This window comes from Ceratotherium simum, chromosome 23, assembly GCF_057802395.1.
Source record: "Ceratotherium simum simum isolate JZ-2026a chromosome 23, ASM5780239v1, whole genome shotgun sequence".
NCBI lineage: Eukaryota > Metazoa > Chordata > Mammalia > Perissodactyla > Rhinocerotidae > Ceratotherium > Ceratotherium simum.
Genome location: NC_141922.1, coordinates 39,454,052 through 39,476,931, shown reverse-complemented (window position 1 = coordinate 39,476,931; position 22,880 = coordinate 39,454,052). Strand labels below are relative to the sequence as shown.

Here is a 22,880-nt window from a genome sequence, read left to right as displayed (position 1 = left end):
AAAGGTCTAATGATTAGTGTATCTTTCAGTTAAACTTCCTTGTTACTCCTTAATATATGTAAACTGAACTTCCCCAGTACAAGCTTCTATTGTTTGTAGTAATAATAACAATAATGAGAATATACTAGCTAACATTTATTGAACCCTTACATGCCAAATGCTCTGTTAACCACTGTCCATTTATCATTTCAGTGCTCATGATTTCTCTGTAAGGTAGCTAGTGATTTACCCCACTTTATAGATAAGGAAACTGGAACAGTGTAGTTAAGTACATTTTGGGGTTCCTAATGTGTTTAATATCTCTACATACCCTACAATGTTTAACCTAAAAAAAATACTTGTTGCTTCCTCATCTATCATGGGTGAAATGTTAGGGAGGAGAAAATTTCATTTATAAGCTACAGTTACTTAAGAAACATATAGCATAGCATGACGTGACTTCTATGCCTGGCAGCATGGCATACTAGTTTACCTGAAAACCTGTCCTCTGTAAACACCCACGCTGGATAATATATAACATATAATTCTAAGTGAATTGCTGAACCTGCAAGAAAACAAAAAACAAAGTCCAAAACAAGGAGGAAACTGAAAACCAGACTGGGGAGCAGGCACTGAAGCTTTGACTGTCCTGATGGGCTATGGCAACCTCAGTTATATGTGGTCTTGGCTTTTAGTCACTGAAAAGAGTGGGGACAAGAAGAGAAGAATTGAGAAGTGATGTTCCATTACCCTAAGCTCATAACTTCTAAGGACTGGTGGAAGGTGGACTGTTTCAAAAACCTGCCCTACTCTCAATTTAACTAGGAAGCTTCTTTGTTTTGGCCTTGATGAGGAAGTAGGGGGGTGCTTTCCCTTAGAATATAACCACAGTCCTGTTATCACTGAGATTTTAATTTCTTGCATGGTCTAGGAATTATCAAGCCAATAAATTAACTTAAAGTGTGATCCTGGGTGGACTGGTTACATCTCTGGGTATCTAGTAGTAAACACAGATATTTGTTGTGACATGTACCTTCAACTCTGGCAACGTATTTGAAAAAGAAAGCCTTCAGAAATGTAAACTCAGAATCCAAAATTTCCAAGAACTTGAAAATAATCCACCAAGAGCAAAAGTTAGCAGAGACCTCCAATGGCTGATTTAGACTCCTAGAATTTCAGATAATGTAGGTATCAGAAACAGAGTATAAAATGACTGTTTAAAATTACTGAAGAAATAAAAGATGGAGTTGCAAATATGAGAGAGGCACAGATATTGTCAAGAGAGATTAGAGAATTTGAGAAAGAAAAATACAGTCTTTGGAGCCAGTCAGAAGTCATTGAATGGATTAAATAGCAGGTTAGACACAGCCAAAGACACTATTAGTGAACTTGAAGGTGGATGTAAAGAAATTATCCAGAATGTAGCACTGAAAATAGAGATGAAAGTGTGAAATACAGATCAATTTATCTGGACACCAGAACGAGTTGATTTCTATGTATGTCTAAGACTCACAGAATGCAAAACTAGGAGACAGGCAATATTGAGAGAATTTTTTTTTTTTACCCCACAAAATAATGCAAGATGCAAATCTTCAGATTTAAGAGTCATAAATCCTGAACAGGAAAAATAAACATAAATCTCTAAGTAGATCTTTAAGGTAAATCTCTAAGTAGTTTCTCTAAGTGAAACCCCAGTGTGCTAAAGACATGACATAACCTTTAAAAGCAGCCCAAGGGAAAAGAAATTAATGACATGATCTACCAATATTAATGTTAGTGTTTTAGTTTCCTATACTTGGTAATGAAGATGTCAAGGATAAAAAAATTATTTGTTCTTGAACATCTATTATATTTGAGGCACTAGAAATGTCTGAATTCCCATACCTGTAATCATAACAGAACAATCCAAGTTAAGTAAGTAAGCTTGAAGAGGAGCAGGTGAATTCTTAATAATGCAAACTAGTTTTCCAAGAATGTATGTATGACAAAGACATGTAGAAATGGGACTCCGATTCACAGAATTTTAGAGTTAGAAGCAGATTTTATTTTTTTAATCTTTATATTAATAATTATGACATGGGGCCGGCCCATTGGCATAGTGGTTAAGTTTGCATGGTCTGCTTTGGCAGCCCGGGGCTTGCGGGTTCGGAACCCCAGGTGCGGACCTACACACTGCTCATCAAGCCATGCTGTGGCAGCATCCCACGCACAAAAAATAAAGGAAGATTGGCACAGATGTTAGCTCAGTGACAATCTTCCTCAAGCAAAAAGAGGAAGATTGGTGACAGATGTTAGCTCAGGGCCAATCTTCCTCAACAACAACAACAACAACAACAACAACAACAACAAGAATTATGTCATAAACGAGGTGGCAGAATGTAACGCTTTAAATTAAGGCATCTCTTTTCATCCTTCTGTCAGTATGAAGCTGAGTCTTTACTTGTCAGATGTTTATTTGCCATTGTTGATGTTAAGAAAAGTTAATAATTAGAGAAGCAGATCTATAGTTACATGTTGGTCAGTAAATGCTTGTTGGCTCTCCTTTTGCTGGTTTTTACAGCTGTATGGACAGGTATTGCTGAGATGCAAGTGAGGGTGGAACAATGAGAAGTAGACTCTCGCTATAGAAGACTTTGTTTTTGTTCCTTGTGAATATTTAAAGTTCAATTTTGTCAGTTATTACTCTGAGCTACACTTCTGAGATTACTTTTTATTTCATGCTATTTAATTGGTTATAGTTCAATTTTAGATTCTGTTGCAAATATTAAGTGATTTTTTACCCAGATATTTTGGCTTAACTCACCCCTAAAATGTCACTTCATTTGCTTTTCTACATTAAAAACAACAAAATCATTATCATCAACAATAACAAAACAACCACTGCCTTTTGAACTTTGCTATCTTCTATTTGCTTGTCTTATCAGAGGGAGCCATTTGCAATCTTTGTCACCTATTGAGGTTTAGAACTAACCAGCTTTCTTGCTGCACCTGTCTTATTTGTTCTTGCCTACTCAGCCACTCCTGTTCAGACTTCTGTTTTCTTCTCATGTGATAAATCTTCCTCTCGTTTCACTTTCTCCCTTTATTCTTTCCCTAAAAGGATAATGCTTACCTTTTACTACAGCATCAAACGTTTGGAAGCTCTGCTATTTTTATTTTGTATAATGTTCTGTAATAACTCTGCTAAGATGGCTGTCCCTTCAGTGCATATTTTAAAAGAATTTACCTCTTCCCTATTTCAGTAACTTTTATCATTAGTTCACTATCCTGTGATTTTATTGTTTTTGTGTATCTAGCAAGATCCTGGCTGCTTGAGTGTCCTTAATGACCTTTTGTTTTATTTTATTAAGTTATAGTTTTAAAAGGCTTGTAACAAAATGGTCAGTCCTCTGAGCCCCTATCATCTTCACTGCTTTTTTAGAGGCAATTAGTTTCAGCTCATTCTTAGATATTTACCTCCAAATTTTTAAATGAAATGCTTATAATCGCAATTTTCTTATCTTCCATGTTTAGATATTATCTACATACTTTCTATTTACCATAAGTAGTGCCTTAAAACAACATAAATTTATTTTCTTACAGTTCTGTAGTTTAGAAGTCTGAAATGAGACTCATACTAAAATCAAGGTGTCAGCATGGCTGTGTTCCTTTTTGAAGCTTATAGGAAGGAATCAGTTTTTGCATTCCTTGGCCTGTGGCCCTAATCCCCTGTCTTCAAAGCCAGCAACGTAGCATTTCTGTGACAGTGCTTCTGTCATCACACATCTTTCTCTCTCTTCTTCTGCCTCCTCCTTTCATTTTTAAGGACCCTGGTGATTACATTGGGTCCACCTGGATAATACAGGATCATTTCCCTATTTCAAATCAGCTGGTTGGCAATCTTAATTCTGTCTGCAACCGTAATTCTTTGCCATTTAAGGTAACGTATTCACAGGTCCTGTGATTAGGATGTGGACATCTTTGTGGGGAGGGACACATCCTCACAAAGGATTCTGCCTACCGAAGAGGGTTTAGCTTTTAGGGACAACACTCACTGTCTCTATCTCTATTCTCCTAAGTCATCTAATATATCACAATTTTTGCTTAATATTAAAGTTTGCTTAATATTGAATATTCATGTGTGTGAATTATAATATACTACCATTAAATATTTTTTTCTTGTGCAACTTTTATTTTCAGAATTAATAACTGACTTTTTTTGTTTGATTAGTGTTCCATGTACTTATTATTAATTAATTCCCCCAAACTCTTACAAAAGCCTAAGTCTTCTCTCAATATGTTCAAATACATTAGATAATTAGTTTTAATTTTTGTAGTCATTATTCTTTTATTACACTTTCCTCTTGTTCCAATTTCTATTTGCTTCTAATCCTACTATAGAAATGTCTTGAAGTTTTCCTTTATCATTGTCCTGGGAATTCCCTTTTCTCTTATGTTGAGTCCCTTGTTTTTGGATCACATATGTTATTCTTTACTGATTTACTCCTTCTTTTTGGTGGAGCACAATTCCCTAGTTATCTTTCCTGTAGAGGAAGTAAACTTTTTTCAGATCTGGCATGTCTGAATGAATCTTCATTCTGCCTTCATATGTGATTGATGGTTTGGCTGTATACAGATTTGTAGGTTGGGAATCGTTTTCCTACAGAATAGGAAAAAGCATTGCTTTATTGTCTTCTTGTTTCCAGTGTTGAGAAATTTGATGCCATTCTAATTGTACGTTGTATGTTTTTATGTAACATATTTCTGTTTTTATGCATCTGTTTGTTTGTTAATCTCAGAAGCTTTTAGGAGGTTCTCTTTAGCCCTGATGTTTAGGTGGTGGGCTTCTATATGTATGTTTTTCCATTTGTTGTGCTGGATATATGGTATACCCTGTTAATTTGAAACTCCTGTTCTTCATTTTGGCGAAATCTTGAATTATTTCTTTGATTATTTTCTCCATTTTCAAAAGTTCTTTCTAGAACTTTTGGTTTTCAGATATTTGATTGTTTATGCTAATCATTTCATTTTATTGTTATTTCTCTCCCATTTTCAATCTGTCTAGATTTTTTTTTTTTGTTTTAATTTGTGGTAGATTTCCTCATCTTTATTTTCTAATCTTCCTACTAATTTAAAGAGAGTTCACGTCATGTTTTTCATTTCGAAGAGTTATCTTTTGTTCTTTGAAAATTTTAACTAAACATCCTGGTGGTGTTGTAGTTTCTTCTGTAGTCTCTCTGAGGATAGTAATTCTTATTATTTTAAGTTTTCTGTTCCCGGCATTGTCTGTTTACCCCAATGTCCTTTTCTGTGTGTGTGTGTGTGTGTGTGTGTGTGTGTGTATGTATCTCTACCTTTCATGTTAGTGGTTTCCACCTAGTATCTGATGATCCTTCATATTGTAGAATATTAAATAACTAATTGGAACCTGTGTGTAAGGTTGGAGCTTGTTGAATGGCTGGTGTCATTGTAGTGAAATTGGACACTAACTCATTTTTTGTTGGGAGATAAACAGTTTATCACTATTTCTGGTTTCTTTTTCTTGGAGTGGCCAGTTTTCCCAGAAGGAAATCCTTCCATTTCCTTCCTGGAGGTTGTAAGCCTGGCGCTTGGAGTTCTTACAGAGTAAAAGAAAAGGAGATCCTATTATCCAGTACATATACTCTATACAGATTTTTAGACAATGTCCCGTTTTTTAGCATGCACCCTTTTCTTTGGTTGTATCCCTTAGTCCAGAGTCCTTCTGGTTTAATCTCTCCAGAGTGAATCCGTTAGTCTTTTGCTAGGATGAGTGTGGGATAGTTGCATGGCTGCATGGATTAAGGGAAAGGATCTGTGATCATTAAGTAGACTTTCAGCCACTCATCTTTTTAGCTTCATCTGCCTTCATGCCCTCTCAACTGCCTGGTTTCTTTAATTCTTATCTTTCCAGGGCTTATTGAAGATCAACTTGTTTCTTAGTTTACCCAGGGGCACTTTTCTCTGTTCTACTAAGTCATCTCATTGCTACTTGCTCATCAAATATCCATCTTCCAAGATTTTAATGACAGCTCTTGCCTCTTTGAGAGCTGCACATTCAGCTTTTGTCTTTTCATTTTTATTTATTTGTTGGTTTAGGGCCCTAAAATTTTTTTCTTAATAGTCTTTTGGTGGTGGTTAAGGAAGGGACAGAGGTAAACTTACGTATGGTTTGACTCCTCAATCTTTTACTTCCACACAGATGTACAGGTCATTCTCATTAGTTTATCTTTTAATTTGTAGATGATAATTATAAGAGTGATCATAAGTTGATTACTGAACACTGGAGAGTTGACATTGAGGGTTAAGGTCTTAGTGGTGATGGAAGAATTATGGCGGGCAAGAAAGTTGGTGGAAAAAGAATTAGGGTTAATCGTGCACCGTAGGACTAAGAATATGTGTTAGAAGTTGATATTTTTCAGAAAAGTACTACAAGGAGAAGAAATAGTAGTACATTATTTTATATTAAATTGTATTATAAAAATTCTTTTAGATTATTCCATTGGTAGTGTGTACAGTGTAAAATTGTGTTTCAATTGTAGTGCCTTAGCGATTCCCTCTTCTTTCTCTAGTAGGCTATGATAGCAGTATTTGAGTAAACGTATGTAAAAGTGCTGAGTAAAGGCATTATTTCAAATGTAAGATATTGTCACTGCCTTTGTGATTTTCTTCTTGACTCATGTCACCTGACTGTACCTCTTGCCAAAATATTGCACCTTTTCTCTAAATTAAGTTGTGTATAAAGTTCAGCTGATTCTCAGAGTTAAATACATTGAACAGTGGCTAGAGTATTTACAGTATTTTGGCCTCCACATGTAACAGTAATAAATAGTGGCTTGTGTTAAGCTGCCTAGTTGCTAGATGTATAGTGCTGCCTATATCCAAAGCCATGCTTTTTTAGTTTCAGAGCTTTTGCTCTTTTTGTTTCACCATGTTATTTCCCTAACAGGACATTTCCTTTCACAATCCCAGGAAGCAGCATTCATGTAGAACACAATGTGAATGGTGCCCTGAGTTGTGTAATGCTAAGACTCTGCTCCTCTCTACCTTCCTAGTGCTTATGTTTGGGGTGTTTTACAAATTTTGGTTTGAAGGTGGAGTAGAAAGAAACCATGATTATTTTTTATTAACATTTTTTTAAGAGCAGTTTTAGGTTCACAGCAAAATTGAGGGAAAGGTTCAGAGATACCCCACGTATCTTCTGTCCTCACACCTGCATAGCCTCTCCCAATATTAACATCCCCCACCAGTGGTACATTTGTTACAATTGGTGAACCTACATTGACACATCATAATCACCCAAAGTTGGTAGTTTATGGTACCAAGATTATTTTCTACTAGCAACTTTTCTCCATTGTTGAAGTTTATCAAGAGATGACTATAATTGATTTTTTAAAAATCTGAGCTTGTGGCATTAAAAATAAATTACTTTATAAAAAAACATTTGTTAAGGAGAAATTATGCATAATGATGTTTTAGTTATTAAAACAAGTTTTAAAATATCTGAGAAATGGTCATAAAAATGTGAACTAAGTTCTTGATAGTATTAGTCTAAACCAAGATGCTTTATATAAATATATGAGATTCTTATCCGAAGAAGTTTCAGGCAACTTCTTCTGATAAGAGTCTTATATATAGCATGCATTAGATATTAACAAAGACTATTTGTGATTCAAGGTAGAGTCTCAAACTTTGTAAACTGTAAAAGAAGCAGTGTTATAAAATAATTTAAAAACAAAGCCATTTTGGCCTATTTATATTCTTTTGCTTTTTGTATCTACCAAAAACTAATTCAATTCTTTTGATTCTGAACACCATCAGCAATCCTTGAGAGAATCCTTCAGTAGCTTTTGTCTGCTGACCGCTGTGTAGGTTCTTTATATCTTTGAAAAATTGACATAGAAGGAGAGTCTGACTGAGGGGCTTGAGGGCTGGGGGAGGATATTATTCCATTTTGTATCCCTCTCATCATCTAATGATAGCCAGCTCTGGTAGTCTAAGGGGTAAGATTTGGCGCTCTTACTGCTGGGGCTCCAGTTTTATACCACCTGTCTGTCGGTTGTCATACTGTGGTGGCTGCGTGTTGCTTTGATGCTGAAAGCTATGCCACAGGTACTTCAAATACCAGCAGGGTCACCCATGGTGGACAGATTTCAGTGGAGCTTCCAGATTAAGACAGACTAGGAAGGAGGACCTGGTTACCCACTTCAGAAAAAATTGGCCATGAAAAGCCTATGAATAGCAGTGGAGCATTGTCTGATATATCACCAGAAGGTGAGAGGATGGGCCAAAAAGACTGGTGGAGCTTTCCACTCTACTGTACACAGGGTCACTAGGAGTCAGAATCAACTTGACAGCACTAACAACAACAACATCATCTAACATAATGATTGGAGCGGGGTAAATTATTCATTGATTATAATTTCCAGCAACCTCAGTAGATGAGTAGAGCTCAGCATAGCTCAGCTTCCTTTCTTATAAGAAGAAATGTAATCCAGGCTTTGCCACTTTCTGACTTGAGCCTTGGGCAAAATCCTTATTTCTCTTAGTTTTCCCATGTGTAAAATGGAATAGTAATAGCTACCTTGGGTTTTTTTTTTCCTGTGATGAATAAATAAAATAACAAACTAGGCATAGTGCATGGCACTTGGTAAGTGCTCAGTGTATGTTAGGTGCTATAACTAGTACTACTGCTACTACTATTACTACTACTTTATATAAGTTTTGTTGGCATCATTTAATTTTCTGAGATACTGCTTCTTACGTTTTTTGAGTCATGAATTTTGAGAATCTGATAAAAATCTGATAAAAACATAGAAAAATGTATAAATACACAACATTTTAGACTCCTGCTCTGAGGATAATAGACACCACTTCAAATGGAAACAATGCAAGTGGTGAATATTGCAAAATATCAACCGATCAATACAGGTTTATATAACAACCAAATGGAAATTAGAAAATTAATAGGTCCGTCTGAAGTAAGGGTTACTATGTGAGAAAGTGTTTCTTAAAATGATATCCTTTAACCATTTGCAAATCATGTAGTGTATTAGTTAAACTGCAGATTCCTGGGCTGCATGTTAGGAAGACTCATGGAGGATTATGGGGCTGCTTGAACGCACTCAAGTTTGGGATCAAAGATTTCCTAATAATGTTTAATATATCTATCATAGAAAGTTTATGGTTTTCTTAATTATTCATACATAGTTTTGCTTAAAAGAGTTTCAAATACAAAGGATAGTATATATTTGATCAAAATGTGGAATGGGGAAAAGAAGGGAAATTGTGTTGGTCGATGTTCATGAATATAGGCAAAATGAGTTGTAAAGTCTTCTGTGATGGGATCAAATTGTGTTAAACACCCTAACTCTTTCACTGCTAACTGCAGGATTTTGAGTAAAAATTACTTAACTCTTCTAATTCGTTGTGTCCTAATCTGAAAATGAGGATAATAAACATCTTTACTATAAGCCTGTTGTGAGGATTGAGTGAGATAACATGCATACTACTTAGTAAGCCTTCAGTAACTGTTAGTTGATTAGAGTTCTTCATCATCATCATTATTATTTTAGTGGTTTGCAGTATTGTTAGTATAATATTCTTAAGGTTTCTCTGCCTGTTTAATTCTCACCTACTCTTCAGGGGCAAAATGAATTTCTTCCTTTGGCATTAAGTTTTCCCTACCGTTTATTTCATGGTAATTATTCCCTTCTGTGCTTTTATGTCCTTTAGCAAGCAGCATATAGTAAAGACATTAATATTCATTTTTTGGGTTAATTGATACAGAATCCCTTTGACTTCCTTTATCTACGCATGGCATGTCAATTTTGCTTATAAGCTAGTGTATTTTAACTTGGGAGCTGTTTCAAGCTATGTTGTTTCTCTTTTCTCTCTCCACCTGACCAAGATATTTTGAGGAGTCTTTATTCAGGAAGTTTCCTGTTTAAATTAAATGTCTCTGCCTGAATGAAACTCAATTTATAAGTTAAATTTGTTTCAAAATAAAAATCTTATTCTATATTCTAAAACCAAATATAATTTTTTAAGTCTCCTGTTTTTTAAACAAATATTTGTTTAAAATATTTACTTTTATTTCTTGAGCTTGACTAATGAAGAACTGACTGCATAAATATAGTTAGGAGACTTTAGCCCATTTATTTTAAAATTGCATCCTTTCACCTCCTAAACACTAAACTATGAAGCTAACACAAATACTGTAAGAACATCTGAGGTAGATAATTAAAGTATAATTAAGTTTAAATGCCTTGGTGAAGGAGTATAAAAATTATTTAAATTCAATCGGCTAGTACATTTGCAGTTTTCTTTTATTAGGTGTGAAATCTAAGAATCCCCTGCCAAGTCTTGAGGGCTCAATCCAGAATGTTGAATTGAAGTACTGCAGCACATCATTGGTCAAATGTGCCTCTGGGACCATGGGATCAATAAAATTTTGTGCCAGAGCCCCAGGTATGTGCAGCTGGACCATGTAAAACTTTATTGCCTGTATAGGAGAATTGGCCTTGCATTTTACAAGGAGTGTTACTGAAACAAGAATTTACTCATTGTTCCTATGAATCAGAGGTTTTAAATTTTTTTATTTTACTTTAAAAAATTTTTTAATTGTGCCAGGATGATACTTCTTTACTTTAATAAGTTAATTTTTATTTAAGGAAAAAAACTTTGCATAGTTTTAAGAATGGTTATGAGGGATAAAAATTAAAGGAAAGCTTATTCTCATACTTTTTTTGGAGAATAGGAGGTATAGATATATATGACACTTAAAAATTAAATTAAAATGTTGTTAGTATAATAAAATTAAACAGAAAACCCAGCTGTTTTTCAATTTAAGGTTATAATTGACTTCACCTTTCTACCAATACTTTATTTCATAATATTTTCCTTAAAATATTTGTAATTTAATTGTTTTCAGTGCAAACTGAATTTCTAGATAAGTTTAAGGATGTATAGATTCCATTGAATATTTAAAATACAGTGTGTTCATATTCTTTCCTTTTATAAGCTTTTCTGAACATGTTCTACATTCATTAGCTAGATATTAAAACTTAATTTTTTAAGAGTTAAAAGTGCTTTTAATTTTATCAGTCATACTTTTTAGAGTATAACTAAATGTACAGCTAAAATTACCAAATAGAATTGAAATGTTGTATTATGATGTTAGTATATTTTAAGATCAAGCGTCCTCATGCTACTCCTCTATTTTATTTTATAAGATTTTTTTCATAAATGTTTCTCTTCAGGTGATAGTGGAAAAGAGAAGTTGATTCCATTGCTTCAGGGTCCTTCTGACACTAAAGACCTTCATAGCAGCAAGTGGCTCAATGAGAGTAGAAAGCCAGAATCTCTCTTAGCTCCAGATTTGTTAGCCTTCACAGTCCAAGTTCCGCAGTATATGGACTACTGCCACAATTCCGGTAAGTACAAACTTATCATTATTCATTTATTTTGCATTTTCTTTTCCAGTAAGGCTTTTAAAATTGGACTTTTTCTTTCTGTCTTTCTTTTTTTTATAATTTGTATCCATTGGGTTACTCTCTGTATCTGCAATTGGGCCCTTTGAGAATTCAAATAAAGTATTTTTCTATCATTTTTGATAAATGGACATGTGTTGGCAAACAATAATGATTTTATTTTATATGAGAGATAATTCAGTTGTATGTATAACAATCTTAGATTTGTATCTACCAAATCCAACTGAGTTTTAAAATGTACCATATCATATAATACGTAGAAAGGAGTAAAAGAAATTTAAAATATTGGAAAGAGAAAATATTTTTCTTGGAATAGTAGCACCTTGTGACCCACTGTTTGCCATATTAAAATTAGGTGTTTGGGCCTTATGTGGTTTTACAAAAAAGAAAAGATGTTGATGGTGGGGCCAAGAAAACTCTGAGGTCAAGATCTTATTTCTTAGAGTTATATTTTTATCTAGTAGCACTTTGCCTAGAATCTGTTTCATTTTATTCAACACCATAATAGCAGAGCCACACCTCTCATGTTGAGAGGAGATACCAGAAGGATCAATGAAGACTCGATTAAAAAATGTATGGTAAGTAGAGATCAATATCAGCCATGAGTTCAATTAGTCAGTTTGTGGTTGGGAAAGCCAAGGTGGTCAATCAATGAGGCTAGAGATAAGATAGCTATATAAAGATTTCTTTAAAGGGGGGGGTGTGTGTGTGATTTTTTTCTTTAGAATTAATTGGCCAGTGAGGAAATGATTTCAAATAGCTGCCTAAGAGTAGAGCTCCATTAACATTATTTAATAAGTGCTGTAGCTTATAGAAAATATGTTAAGCATCACTACACTAATTTCAAAGTAGAAACCATGAAGAGATTTGTAATTAACTGACTAGACAGAGACTCTATGGAGGTGAACATTCAAAGCAATGCACGAGCGCACATATGCAGGGACACAAAAAACATTTAAAAGCTGAATTGTGTTTCAGTGGCATTTGCAGTGGAATGGCATCCACATTAGAAACTGGAAATTAGTATTTGAAAGGAGAATTTGAGGACCCACTGTCAGCATGCTTCTAAAGGCAATACTTCTCAAAAAGAAATTATCAGTCTGGTGAGAATGGGTATGGAACCCTGAGGCAAAAATGTGAGCATGGGGCCAAGACTCAAACTAAGACTGTGACTATGGGTAAAAGATTTTACCAGTCTTTTAAGGCAGCGGTTGGTAAACATTTTAATAAAGGGTGAGATAACTAATATTTTAGGCTTTGTGAGCCATATGGTCTCTGTCTCAGCTATTCAGTTCTGCTGTTATAGCACAAAAATAGCTATAGACAATATGTAAACAAATGAATGTGACTGTGTGCCAATAAAACTTTACTCACAAAAGTAGGGGGTGGGCCAGATTTAGCCTATGTGGTTTGCCTACCCTTGTTTTAGGGAGAGGGGATTGTTGGTTAAATAAATATCATGTTTTTGTTAATGCCATTTAATCATATTCCTTAAATATACTATTTGTTAAACTCCGTTATATAATTATCCATGTAGTAGTTTTTGGTAGGTTTTGTTTTCAAATTATCAGATCATTAAAATGTTACTAAAATGACCAGATCATCCAGTTAGAATTTTGGCACCTAAGAAGGAACAAAGCTTATTTGAATCTACTATATATTCTTAAGTTGGACAGGGTCTCCTTGTTTGTTTAGCCATGTATACAGTTAGAATGAATTAATGAGTCTAGCTTATTTAAATAATAATCTGATCTTTCTTATAACAATATTCATATTATTCTTTGTAATTTAAATGCATTTCTAGGGTCACAGAAATGTATTTGCATTTCTAACCTTTTATATGGGCCTAAAAGTAAACTATTATAAAAAAAATTATACGTATGATATTTCTAGGGTAAAGTTTTACATTTTTTCTTGCTGTTAAGGGAATTCACCTAATCTTCAACATTAGTGTTATCTTTAGTGATATGTTTATGGATTTGTGTGTAAAATTTTATTATAATCATATATTTGGTGCTTTGAAAATATTCCTTTGAGTATGTTTTAATCCTAAAATGTAATGTGTTTTTGCTTAAACTACATTCACATACTTTATTTAGGGCATTTTTAAATTTAAATTTTCCGTTCACCTTGAACTGCCACCCACATTCATGGCTTAGGTATTTATGATACGGCTATGAGAGAGCTCATAAGTATTATTTTTTAAAGCCAGTTTTAAAATAATGTTGATTAATCTTATGTTCCTGTAACAAGACTTAAAGTGGAGATGTATGTGTGTGTTTGTGTATGTGTGTATGACTGATGGTATAGACAAATTGTAAATAAATAAATTTTAAATGAAATAATTTGTAACAATCCTTTAAGACTTTACTGAAATATCACCCTTTCAGCAAGTACTTTCCTTGCCACTATATAGTTTTTTTGCTCTTTCTTACACACATGCACATGCACACATACATGCACACATATTTCTTATTTCCCTACTCTTATTTAGTTTTTCTTAGTACTTATCACAGTCTACCATACTGTATGTGTTACTGATTTATGTTGTTGACTTTTCTTCCTGCTATTAGAATTTATGCTTCATTGGGGCAGGAATTTTTGTCTTTTTTGGTCACTGCTGTATTCCTAGTGTCTAGAAGAATATCTCGCACATAGTAGGCTGTCAACAAATATTTAGTGAATGAATGAGCAAGAAAGTGATGATTACATTTACTTTTCTTTGGTTTTTGAGGCTGGAGCACTTAAGGGAAATGACAGAGAACAGGAGTCTTTCCTGATGTTTAAAAAAAAGATGCTAGGTAGTTAAATCCTAGGTGAACAATTAAAGAGAAGCAAAAGTAATCCCTATTGTCTTTTTTGCAGACAGATATCCAGATGAGGTTGTTAATGAACTTTTCCTATGGGTTTATAGACTTTGAATGGGAAGTATTGGAATGTAGAATAGTAAGTGACCAGCTAAGTGATTTGAGGCAAATTACGTATTTTAGAAGAGTCTGGTGATCATTCTAACTGGCTTCTGAATATCATGGCATGAAGTGTGGAAGACAACTGCCTTTGTGCATGTTCTCCCAAACTGAAGGTGGGGGATTAAAACTGGGGACCAGCAAATGTTGTGGATATTATGTAGAAGTCAATTAGGAAGTGAATTTTGAGAGAAGCTCAGTTAGATAAAAAGGCACAGTTTTTGGCTCTGACTTCAGAATGTGAGGGAATGGACAGCTTTGTTAGTAGGAATTAGGTATTAATATGACTGAGCGAAATATTAATCGTATTAGTAAAACTCATTACAAAAATAGTATTTTACAATTTAAAAATCACTTTCATATAAATTATTTATTTATAAAACAAAACTGTTTTCAGCAGATCAAATGTTGTATGTGTCTTACAGAGGAGGAAATCGAGGCCTAGAAGTTGTCTAGGTGCCTAGCAAGTCAGACTCTGAATTTGAACCTGGGGCTTCTAACTGTCTAACGTTTTACCACTGTCCTAGGCTATTTATCATTTTGTCTTTTAACCTTACGATCCGTATTGCTAAACATTGCATCCCCCAGCCTTAGAAGTCCTTAACTTTGTGGAGCTCCTTCCTTACTTCCTGTTAAGCACTGTCAAAAGAGCCACACTTTTCATGATGTCACAGCATTGCTTTGTCTTTGGAATCTCAGCAACTCCCTTTTGCACTTTTCCCTCTTCCCCCCTCAATTGCATTCTCTACTTGACTCACTCTGATTACAGTGAAGTAGCTGAAGGCTCTTGTAGGAGTTCAGTGTGCCAGCCCACATTGTGTATTCATTGTTACTATTCACGGGAACCATTTAATGATGCTTCTGTTTCTTACACTTATGTAGGTATTAGGGGTCAAATAGAGAAACTGGATGCTTCTTTGGCTTCTTCAGAGGTAGAAGCACTGGGTGACTATAACTGATATACGTTAAATATTTTTGAATGGGTTCTAAACATTTTTCTTCTCTTATCTTTTAAATATAGACTTTGGCTCTTCTTCATAAGCTATATTTTACCTATGATTTATAGTGGGTTCTGCTTGTTAAAAAGTTCTGCGTCTCTGTTAATCCTGGTATAAATGTATAAATAAATTTTGGGGTGTCTGCTATTTAGGAATGTAGAACAATCACAAAGTACTATAAACTTAGGATCAAAGGAACTTAGAGGCCCTCCATTTCAATTTCTAAGCCAGTGTTAGAAGTCCCTGTTACGTGTCTCCCTCTCTCAAAGTGCTACAGATCTCTTGACCACCTCTCGGTTTCTCTGTGGTGGTTATGCTTTTGCATACGTTGTTCTTTTCTGACTGGGATTCTTACAACTGTCCTTATCCTTTCACCTTATACCTATTTAATTCCAGCTCAGTCTTAAGATCTTAGCTCAGCTACTACCTCTTTGAGGTAACCTTACCTGATGCTGCCTTTTCTCTACCCCCCACCACCCAATTTGATTAAGTACCTCTGTTACATTCATTTCCATAGTTCACTGTACTTTTCTGTCATAGCTTTTAATGACAGTATATATTTATATAGTTGTGTGATTTGAATGCTATCTATCTTTACCACTTGACAGCGAGTTCTGTGAGGGCAGAGTTACTCACTGGTTGCTTATCATTTTATCTCTAGGGCCTAACATTGCCTGATACGTAGGGAATGCTTGAGAAATTATTTGTTGAATGAATGAATAAATGAACATTTATGACAGGTGGTCAAAGGTATGAATGTATTTGACAGATAAATAGTAAGTCCTTAATACATGTTAGTCACTTTCCCCTTTCTCTCCCTATGTTTCTTTTCTCCTCTTTCTTCTCCTTATGTGTGTATCTACCATTGGAGAGAATATCTAACAGTATCTTTCTTTGTTAGACAGTTCTAATTTCTATTAGATCCTCTGTTCGTTGAACTGTAACTTTCCATTTCTTGGTCTGGTGTTAGTCTCATAAGTGATATATATCAGCCCTAAATATACCCGATAAAACTTATTGTAATCTTATGTTTCTTAATTTTATTTCCCTTTTTCAGTATTCATCTTCTTTAGTCTTTGGCATTTACCATATAACCATACCTTTCCTCTTGAACCTTTAGTCTCTCTTGGCCTCCAGGTGTTAAGACAACTCTCTCTAGGGCTTTCAAGTTCTTGTGTATCTTGCAAACGGAGGCGCTGACTGCCCTTTGTTCTGGACTATCTTTTCAAGGAAGTTTGTATGGTGAACAACCTTGGAAGATGAATCTAGTGTCTCTCTGGAGCCAATGGAAGGCATGCTTACTGCCCATTATAAAAAATTTGGTTCCTCAACTCAGAGTTCATCTCCTATTATGCATCCTACTGCATGTGCAGGCATCCATCTGGATACATCTTTATTGTCACCTCTGTGGAACTTGGGGGCAAAGGGAACTGATGCTAATATATTGATACTCATACTGCTTGCTATGCCATGAGTAATAAAGTCCTTTGTCTCTGACTCAGGAGTCTCCTGTCTTCTATATCATTCATGAAACTGTGGTAGGGTAAAATCTTAGGCTCATGATTCTTGACACCAGAACAATGTAGTTTCTTGGTTCTCCTTGCTGAACCATCTTCATTTCACTCCTCAAATACAGTAGTCCCCTCTTATTCGTGGGGCATACATTCCAATATCCCCAATGCATGCCTGAAACTGTGAATAGTACTGAACCCTATATATTCATTTTTTCCTATATATACATACCCATGATAAAGTTTAATTTATAAATTAGGCACAGTAAGAGGTTAACAACGATAGCTAATAATAAAATAGAACAATTATAACAATATACTGTAATAAAACTTACCATAGATCTTAGCAACCTCAGCATATGATTTTTTTCTTATTAAGTTGAGAGCTTTCACCTTTTCACTTAAAGGAGCTTCTCTTTGGGATATTGAAATTGCCAGCATCACTACTCTTGAGCTTTGGGGCCGTTATTAAGTAAAGTAAGGGCTACTCAAACACAAGCACAGCGATACTGTGACAGTCGAACTGATAACCGACACAGCTACTAAGTGACTAAGTGGATACGCTGGACAAAAGGATGATTCATGTCCCTGCTGGGATGGAGTGGGATGGTGTGAGATTTCTTCACGCTACTCAGAATGGCATGCAATTTAAAACTTATGAATTGTTTATTTCTGGAATTTTCCATTTAATATTTTTGGACTGCGATTGACTGTGAGTAACTGAAACCACGGAAAGTGAAACCTCGGATAAGGGGGACTACCCTATATTTATTTCCTTTGTGCGTTAAATAGACGTCATTCCTGAGGTTATGTTATTGGTCCTCTTTTTTCTATTAGGATGATCTAATCAACACTCCTGTTTTTAGCAACCAACCATATGTTTATATCTCTCTGTACATTTATTTTCTTTTGAGATCCAGACTCCAAATTTCAGCCACTTCTTGACCATTTCCCTATGGATGTTTTAACAGTGCCTAACACTTTTAAAATGAAACTCAATGTAATCTCCGCAACCCCATTTCATACTCCATTATTCACTATTTCAGTTAATGGCACTACTTCTCTCTTAATGCTGTAAATTTTAGAACTAGCTCAATTGCTCCTTCTTTCTCCCCTACATATGGGAGATGTTCCACAAAAGGTTTTTTTTTTTTTTAAGACTGAATAGTCCAGGCTAAACATAATAAATTTAGTCATTTCCCCTATGATTTGTCTTCAGATTCATTGCCATACTGATTACTTCCACTGCGTTTGAAAATGTCTCTCTTAAAATTTAACACAATCCTCTACATAGTACAAGGTACAGAGTGTATTTCCCAGATGTGTGTAGTGAACTTCTATTTAGTTACTATTTGTCTTCAGCTTATGTGCCACTGGAAACCAGAGTTCTTTTTCACATAAAAAACTGTCTTAAGACAGTTTTTCATATTTTATATGTCTACATTAGTTTATGAATTCAGATGAAGAACTTCGCACTTATTCCTTTGAAATTTCATCTAATTGATTTTGGTCCACCAATAATAAAGAAGATATCTTTTAACGTGTCTGTTTGGCTGTAGTGACTTGTGCAAGTAAGATGAACATGCTATTTTTGCTTTTAGTATATAAAACTCAAGGTAACTCTTCCTTCCTAAGACCAGAAAAATAGCATTATGTGATTATGATGTTATTTTAAAATATTGTAAAATAAGTGTTCCTCTTAAAGTGTCATTTAAATATAATACAGTTTAAGTAAATCTTCCTATTCCCTGGTGTAATCAGTTTCAGAAATATAAAGTTTTTAACTTTTTTTTTTTTTTTTGTGAGGAAGATTAGCCCTGAGCTAATAACATCCATCGCCAATCCTCCTCTTTTTGCTGAGGAAGATTGGCCCTGGGCTAACATCTGTGCCCATCTTCCTCTACTTTATATGGGACGCCGCCACAGCATGGCTTGACAAGCGGTGCATCAGTGTGTGCCCAGGATCCTAACCGGCGAACCCTGGGCCGCTGCAGCGGAGCACCCTCGCTTAACCGCTATGCCACCGGGCCGGCCCCAACTTTTTAACTTTACTAGAGTATCATATATTAAAAGTTATTTTATATTTTATCCATCAAATATAGGCAACTTTTAATCATCATTACTGGAAAGGAAAGTCACAATTAGAATTCTACTCCCTGAAAATTCATAGTTAAATTGGGGAGTAATTTTTTCTTTCTTCATTAAAACACACCAGCAAACACACACTCTTATTTCACCATTCAGAGTTGGTTGGTTGGAATATGAAGTGTTAAGGAGTTTTTAAAATGGGGACAGTATTTTAGATTGTAAATTTTAAATTATGGGGAATTTTTTTTATTCAAAAAAATTATCTTCATAATGTAGAATTAAGACAGTTGCCTTGAAGTTATAATTTTTAGTATTTTTGACAGGACACATGAGTAAGAATACTTATATATTGTAGCAATTAAAGACAATTCACATTTGTGGTTTGGGCATAAATGTGTAAAAATTATACCCATCTATCTTATTACATTTCCTCTTTCCTCCCTGAGGACTTTACTATGTACTTTATCTGTAATTGTTGCCAGTTTTCTATCATGTTCCCACTGGGCTTCTGGTGCAAAAAAATCTTATCCTCTTGATGACAGAGCTTGCCTGAATGATTTCATGCTCCTAGCATTTTTGTTCACGGGAATTAGGGGCAAAATGTAACTACAGCTGAACAGAGAGTCTATTTTTGTAATTTTGGAGTTTAGGCTGTTATTGGAACTAAATGAAGAGATGCAGGTGTTCTCCAGTCCAAGCCCTTTGGGAGTTTTGATGGTAGATGCTTGAAAAGAAAATGCATGTGTTTCCAGAGTCAAACGGCAGCTGTGAGACAAGGATTTATGTTTTTCTCAGAACTTTGGGATTTCAAAATGTTACATTTAATCACAAGCACAGAAAGGGGAGCAAATGTTAAAGATGTTACGCATAAAAGTAAGTTTACTGATCTCTTTACCATACGAGCTCATTGTGGGAACATAGGAGCAAAGTGATTTTTAATCATAATATAAATAATTTCTAAAGGATTATGATAGTTACCAGGACATAGCCTTTTGAGAACGTTGCATTTGTAGCACAGAGAATTTTTTATCCTACCAATTACTTTAAAAAATTTATTAATTTTTTTTCATTTAGAGACAGACACACACACATGTAAGGTTTGGTAAACTATTTGCCAAATGCATTTTGATTATAATTTTTTTGGGAAAAGTTTAAATAATAAATATCTTGTAATAACATAGCACAATGTCTTCAAGTACAAGAAATGTAAATTTCTACCCAGACTAGTAATTAAGGGAATTTACAGATATGTAAAACATTTATGTATATTAACGATATATTTTCAAACATTTTTTCTTTTCCAAATCATGAGGTTACTTGGTGGTGTGGTTGATTCTCAAATTCATCTTTATTTAAGTAAAGGAATACTTTTCAGTATTTCTTGGCCATTTTCATATTTTTGTTGCTCTGTTTTTTTTTGGTATGATCATTCATTTAACAAATATTTATTGCAAGTTTTCTGTGTGTACAAGTAAAATGACACCTCAAAGTCTCTTCTGTAAAGAAACTTCTAATATATTGAGGAGATAGGTATATAAACACCAAGACTGAGTGAATGAGTGAATTATAAAATGCCTTATATTCTGAGTTCAGCTTTATCAATTGTAAACTATATTACTTTGAACAAATCAACCTCTGTGAGTATTGATTTCTCATCTGTAAAATGAGGATATTCTTATCTGATTGCTAGGCTTGTTATATAGTTTAAGTTAAATACTCTACCCTCAAGTACACCATAACTGTAAAACATAATGCAAACTTTAAATATTAATTACTCTGTCCAAAATAGTACCCTATCCAAAATAGTACCCTATATTAATAATTTTTTCATTCAAAACTTAAGGTTTTTCTCTTGAGTCCTTTCCTTTGCTACATAGTTCTGTACATGTTAACTGATCCCTATCCACTTTCAGTTTTTCTTCAGGTTAACTCTATAAACCTATGGGTATGCAGTTCTGAAGCTAGTAGCAAATCCTTTACCTGGTCCCAGAATCTAACCTCCTTCCAGACTGAAATGTATCCTGGATGCCATGATGCTAGGAGTAAGGAACAGTTTCAATAGCAACAGGAAATTACTTTGCTTGCTCCTTTGAAAGGTCCTAGATTCTGGAAGGAAGCCAATGGCAGAAATCTCTTGAGCCTTGTGGGTGACCAGTTGTTTCCCTCATATAGCACAAGGTCAAAATTTTTGCTTTTTTTTTTTTTTTTTTTTTTACTGCTTTTATGGTAAAAGGAAACTGATATTCAAAGTAAATAAGTAGTAGCTTATTTGTAAATAGTAAATTATTATATAAGAAGTATTTCAAGTTGTAATGGGCTTCAAGTGAACTTCACCATAAAATGTGTAATGTTTTATATATTTTTGTATGGATCAAAAAGCACCATTATTAGTTCAGTTTATTTTATATTTTAGAAAATGATATGTCTTCAAAGTGAGTTTTTATTTTTGCATTTCCTGTCCACATTTTGAAGTTGGCTGTATAGTAGCTGTCATATTGGCTAAAAAAGGAGCAGAAGTCTTACTGAACCAGTAGGAGTTGATTTACAAAAACACTTAGGAGTGGAATTCACATCAGTCTTTGCTACCTGACTCTTCCCCTAATTGTTTTATCTCTTCTAGAAGAAACTTGATTCCACAGATAGGTTTTTGCATCTGTTTTAGTCAGCACAGTATTCATAGGAATTATCCTTATGCCATTACTTTGTTTTCTAAATAAATGATAAGAGTCAGTTGTCCATTAACCTGTAAGAGTTTAGACACTTTTCTGAGAGTGTCTTTGTTTGTTTTATTTTCTTCCTCTGACTTTCCTTCCTCTGACTTTCGCTCTTACTCCTCTTCCTCCTTTTTCTTCTCTCCTCTCTTCCCAATTAATTACTCCCTCCTAAGCAGCACCACAGCACTTTGACTAGATCACATGACAAATAGTCATAACCGTTTATAGATTCCTTCCCCATGAAAGTAGGAGTTCCTAAGGGCAGGGAGTCATAGCAAGTACGTGATAGGTATTCGGTAAATACAGGATGGTCCAAAGGAAATGATTTTTGCCATTTGGGCATAGCCCTACTTTCTGCAGGCCCACATCATTTTATTTCTAAATTGATCTTTGGGGGAAGAATGTAGTCTGGCTTCCCCCTGATAAAAAATACTTAAAAAAAAAGTAACACCGTGACTGTTATAGATACAAAATAGACAAATGTTAGGTAACATCGTTATCAGTGAGAGGACCAGGCACATGTAACAACTAGATCAAAGGAGAATTTTAAAAAATGGAGACGTTTACAGATCACTAATACTGTAATAAACTTGGAAATGGACACAAAACTAGCTTCTTCTACAGTGGGGAAGGGAAGTCAATTGAATTCCTACCTGACAGAATTTATTTGCATCTATAGTCAAGAATTATTTTGCATTGCTATCAGTTGTCTACAACTTACAGACTTGTAAGATAGCTCAAAGACGATGAGAGGTGCCGAGTTCCCATAGAACACTCAGATAACCTGGAAGGGTGTATTCTAAACAATGCAGAGCTTCTCATTGAAGCACAATTTTTTTTTCCTATAAGCCTTACTAAGTTCCAGATGGCTAGGCTATTTTTAGCTGTGGTTGGTTTAAATGTAGTGGCAGGTCACAACTAATTTTGTGAGGCAAAGATTCGGTACATGGAGGGAAAATTAAAGGGAAATAATACCACCAGCAGAGGGCAGTGATGAAGTAACAGTTTCCTCATGTCCAAAGGAGATATTGATTGTTGAATAATTCTGGACTAATTCTGTAGACCTTGAGTTTAACTTTTGAAATCTTGTGCTTTTAAGTTTCCTTCAGCCAGGTGCTTTGTCAATATCTACAAC

At 34.6% G+C, this 22,880-nt stretch overlaps 1 protein-coding gene across 8 annotated transcripts in view; it reads left to right on the top strand.

The window, feature by feature from the left end:
- The window catches only part of VPS13B (vacuolar protein sorting 13 homolog B), a 741,189-nt gene that overhangs the window by 216,365 nt on the left and 501,944 nt on the right, over window positions 1-22,880 (top strand). For all 8 annotated transcript variants that reach the window (XM_087447588.1, XM_087447586.1, XM_087447584.1 and 5 more), the window contains 2 exons: window positions 10,312-10,446; window positions 11,238-11,411. In XM_087447588.1, the coding sequence (XP_087303714.1) occupies window positions 10,312-10,446; window positions 11,238-11,411 (309 nt within the window). The remainder of the gene's footprint in view (window positions 1-10,311; window positions 10,447-11,237; window positions 11,412-22,880) is intronic.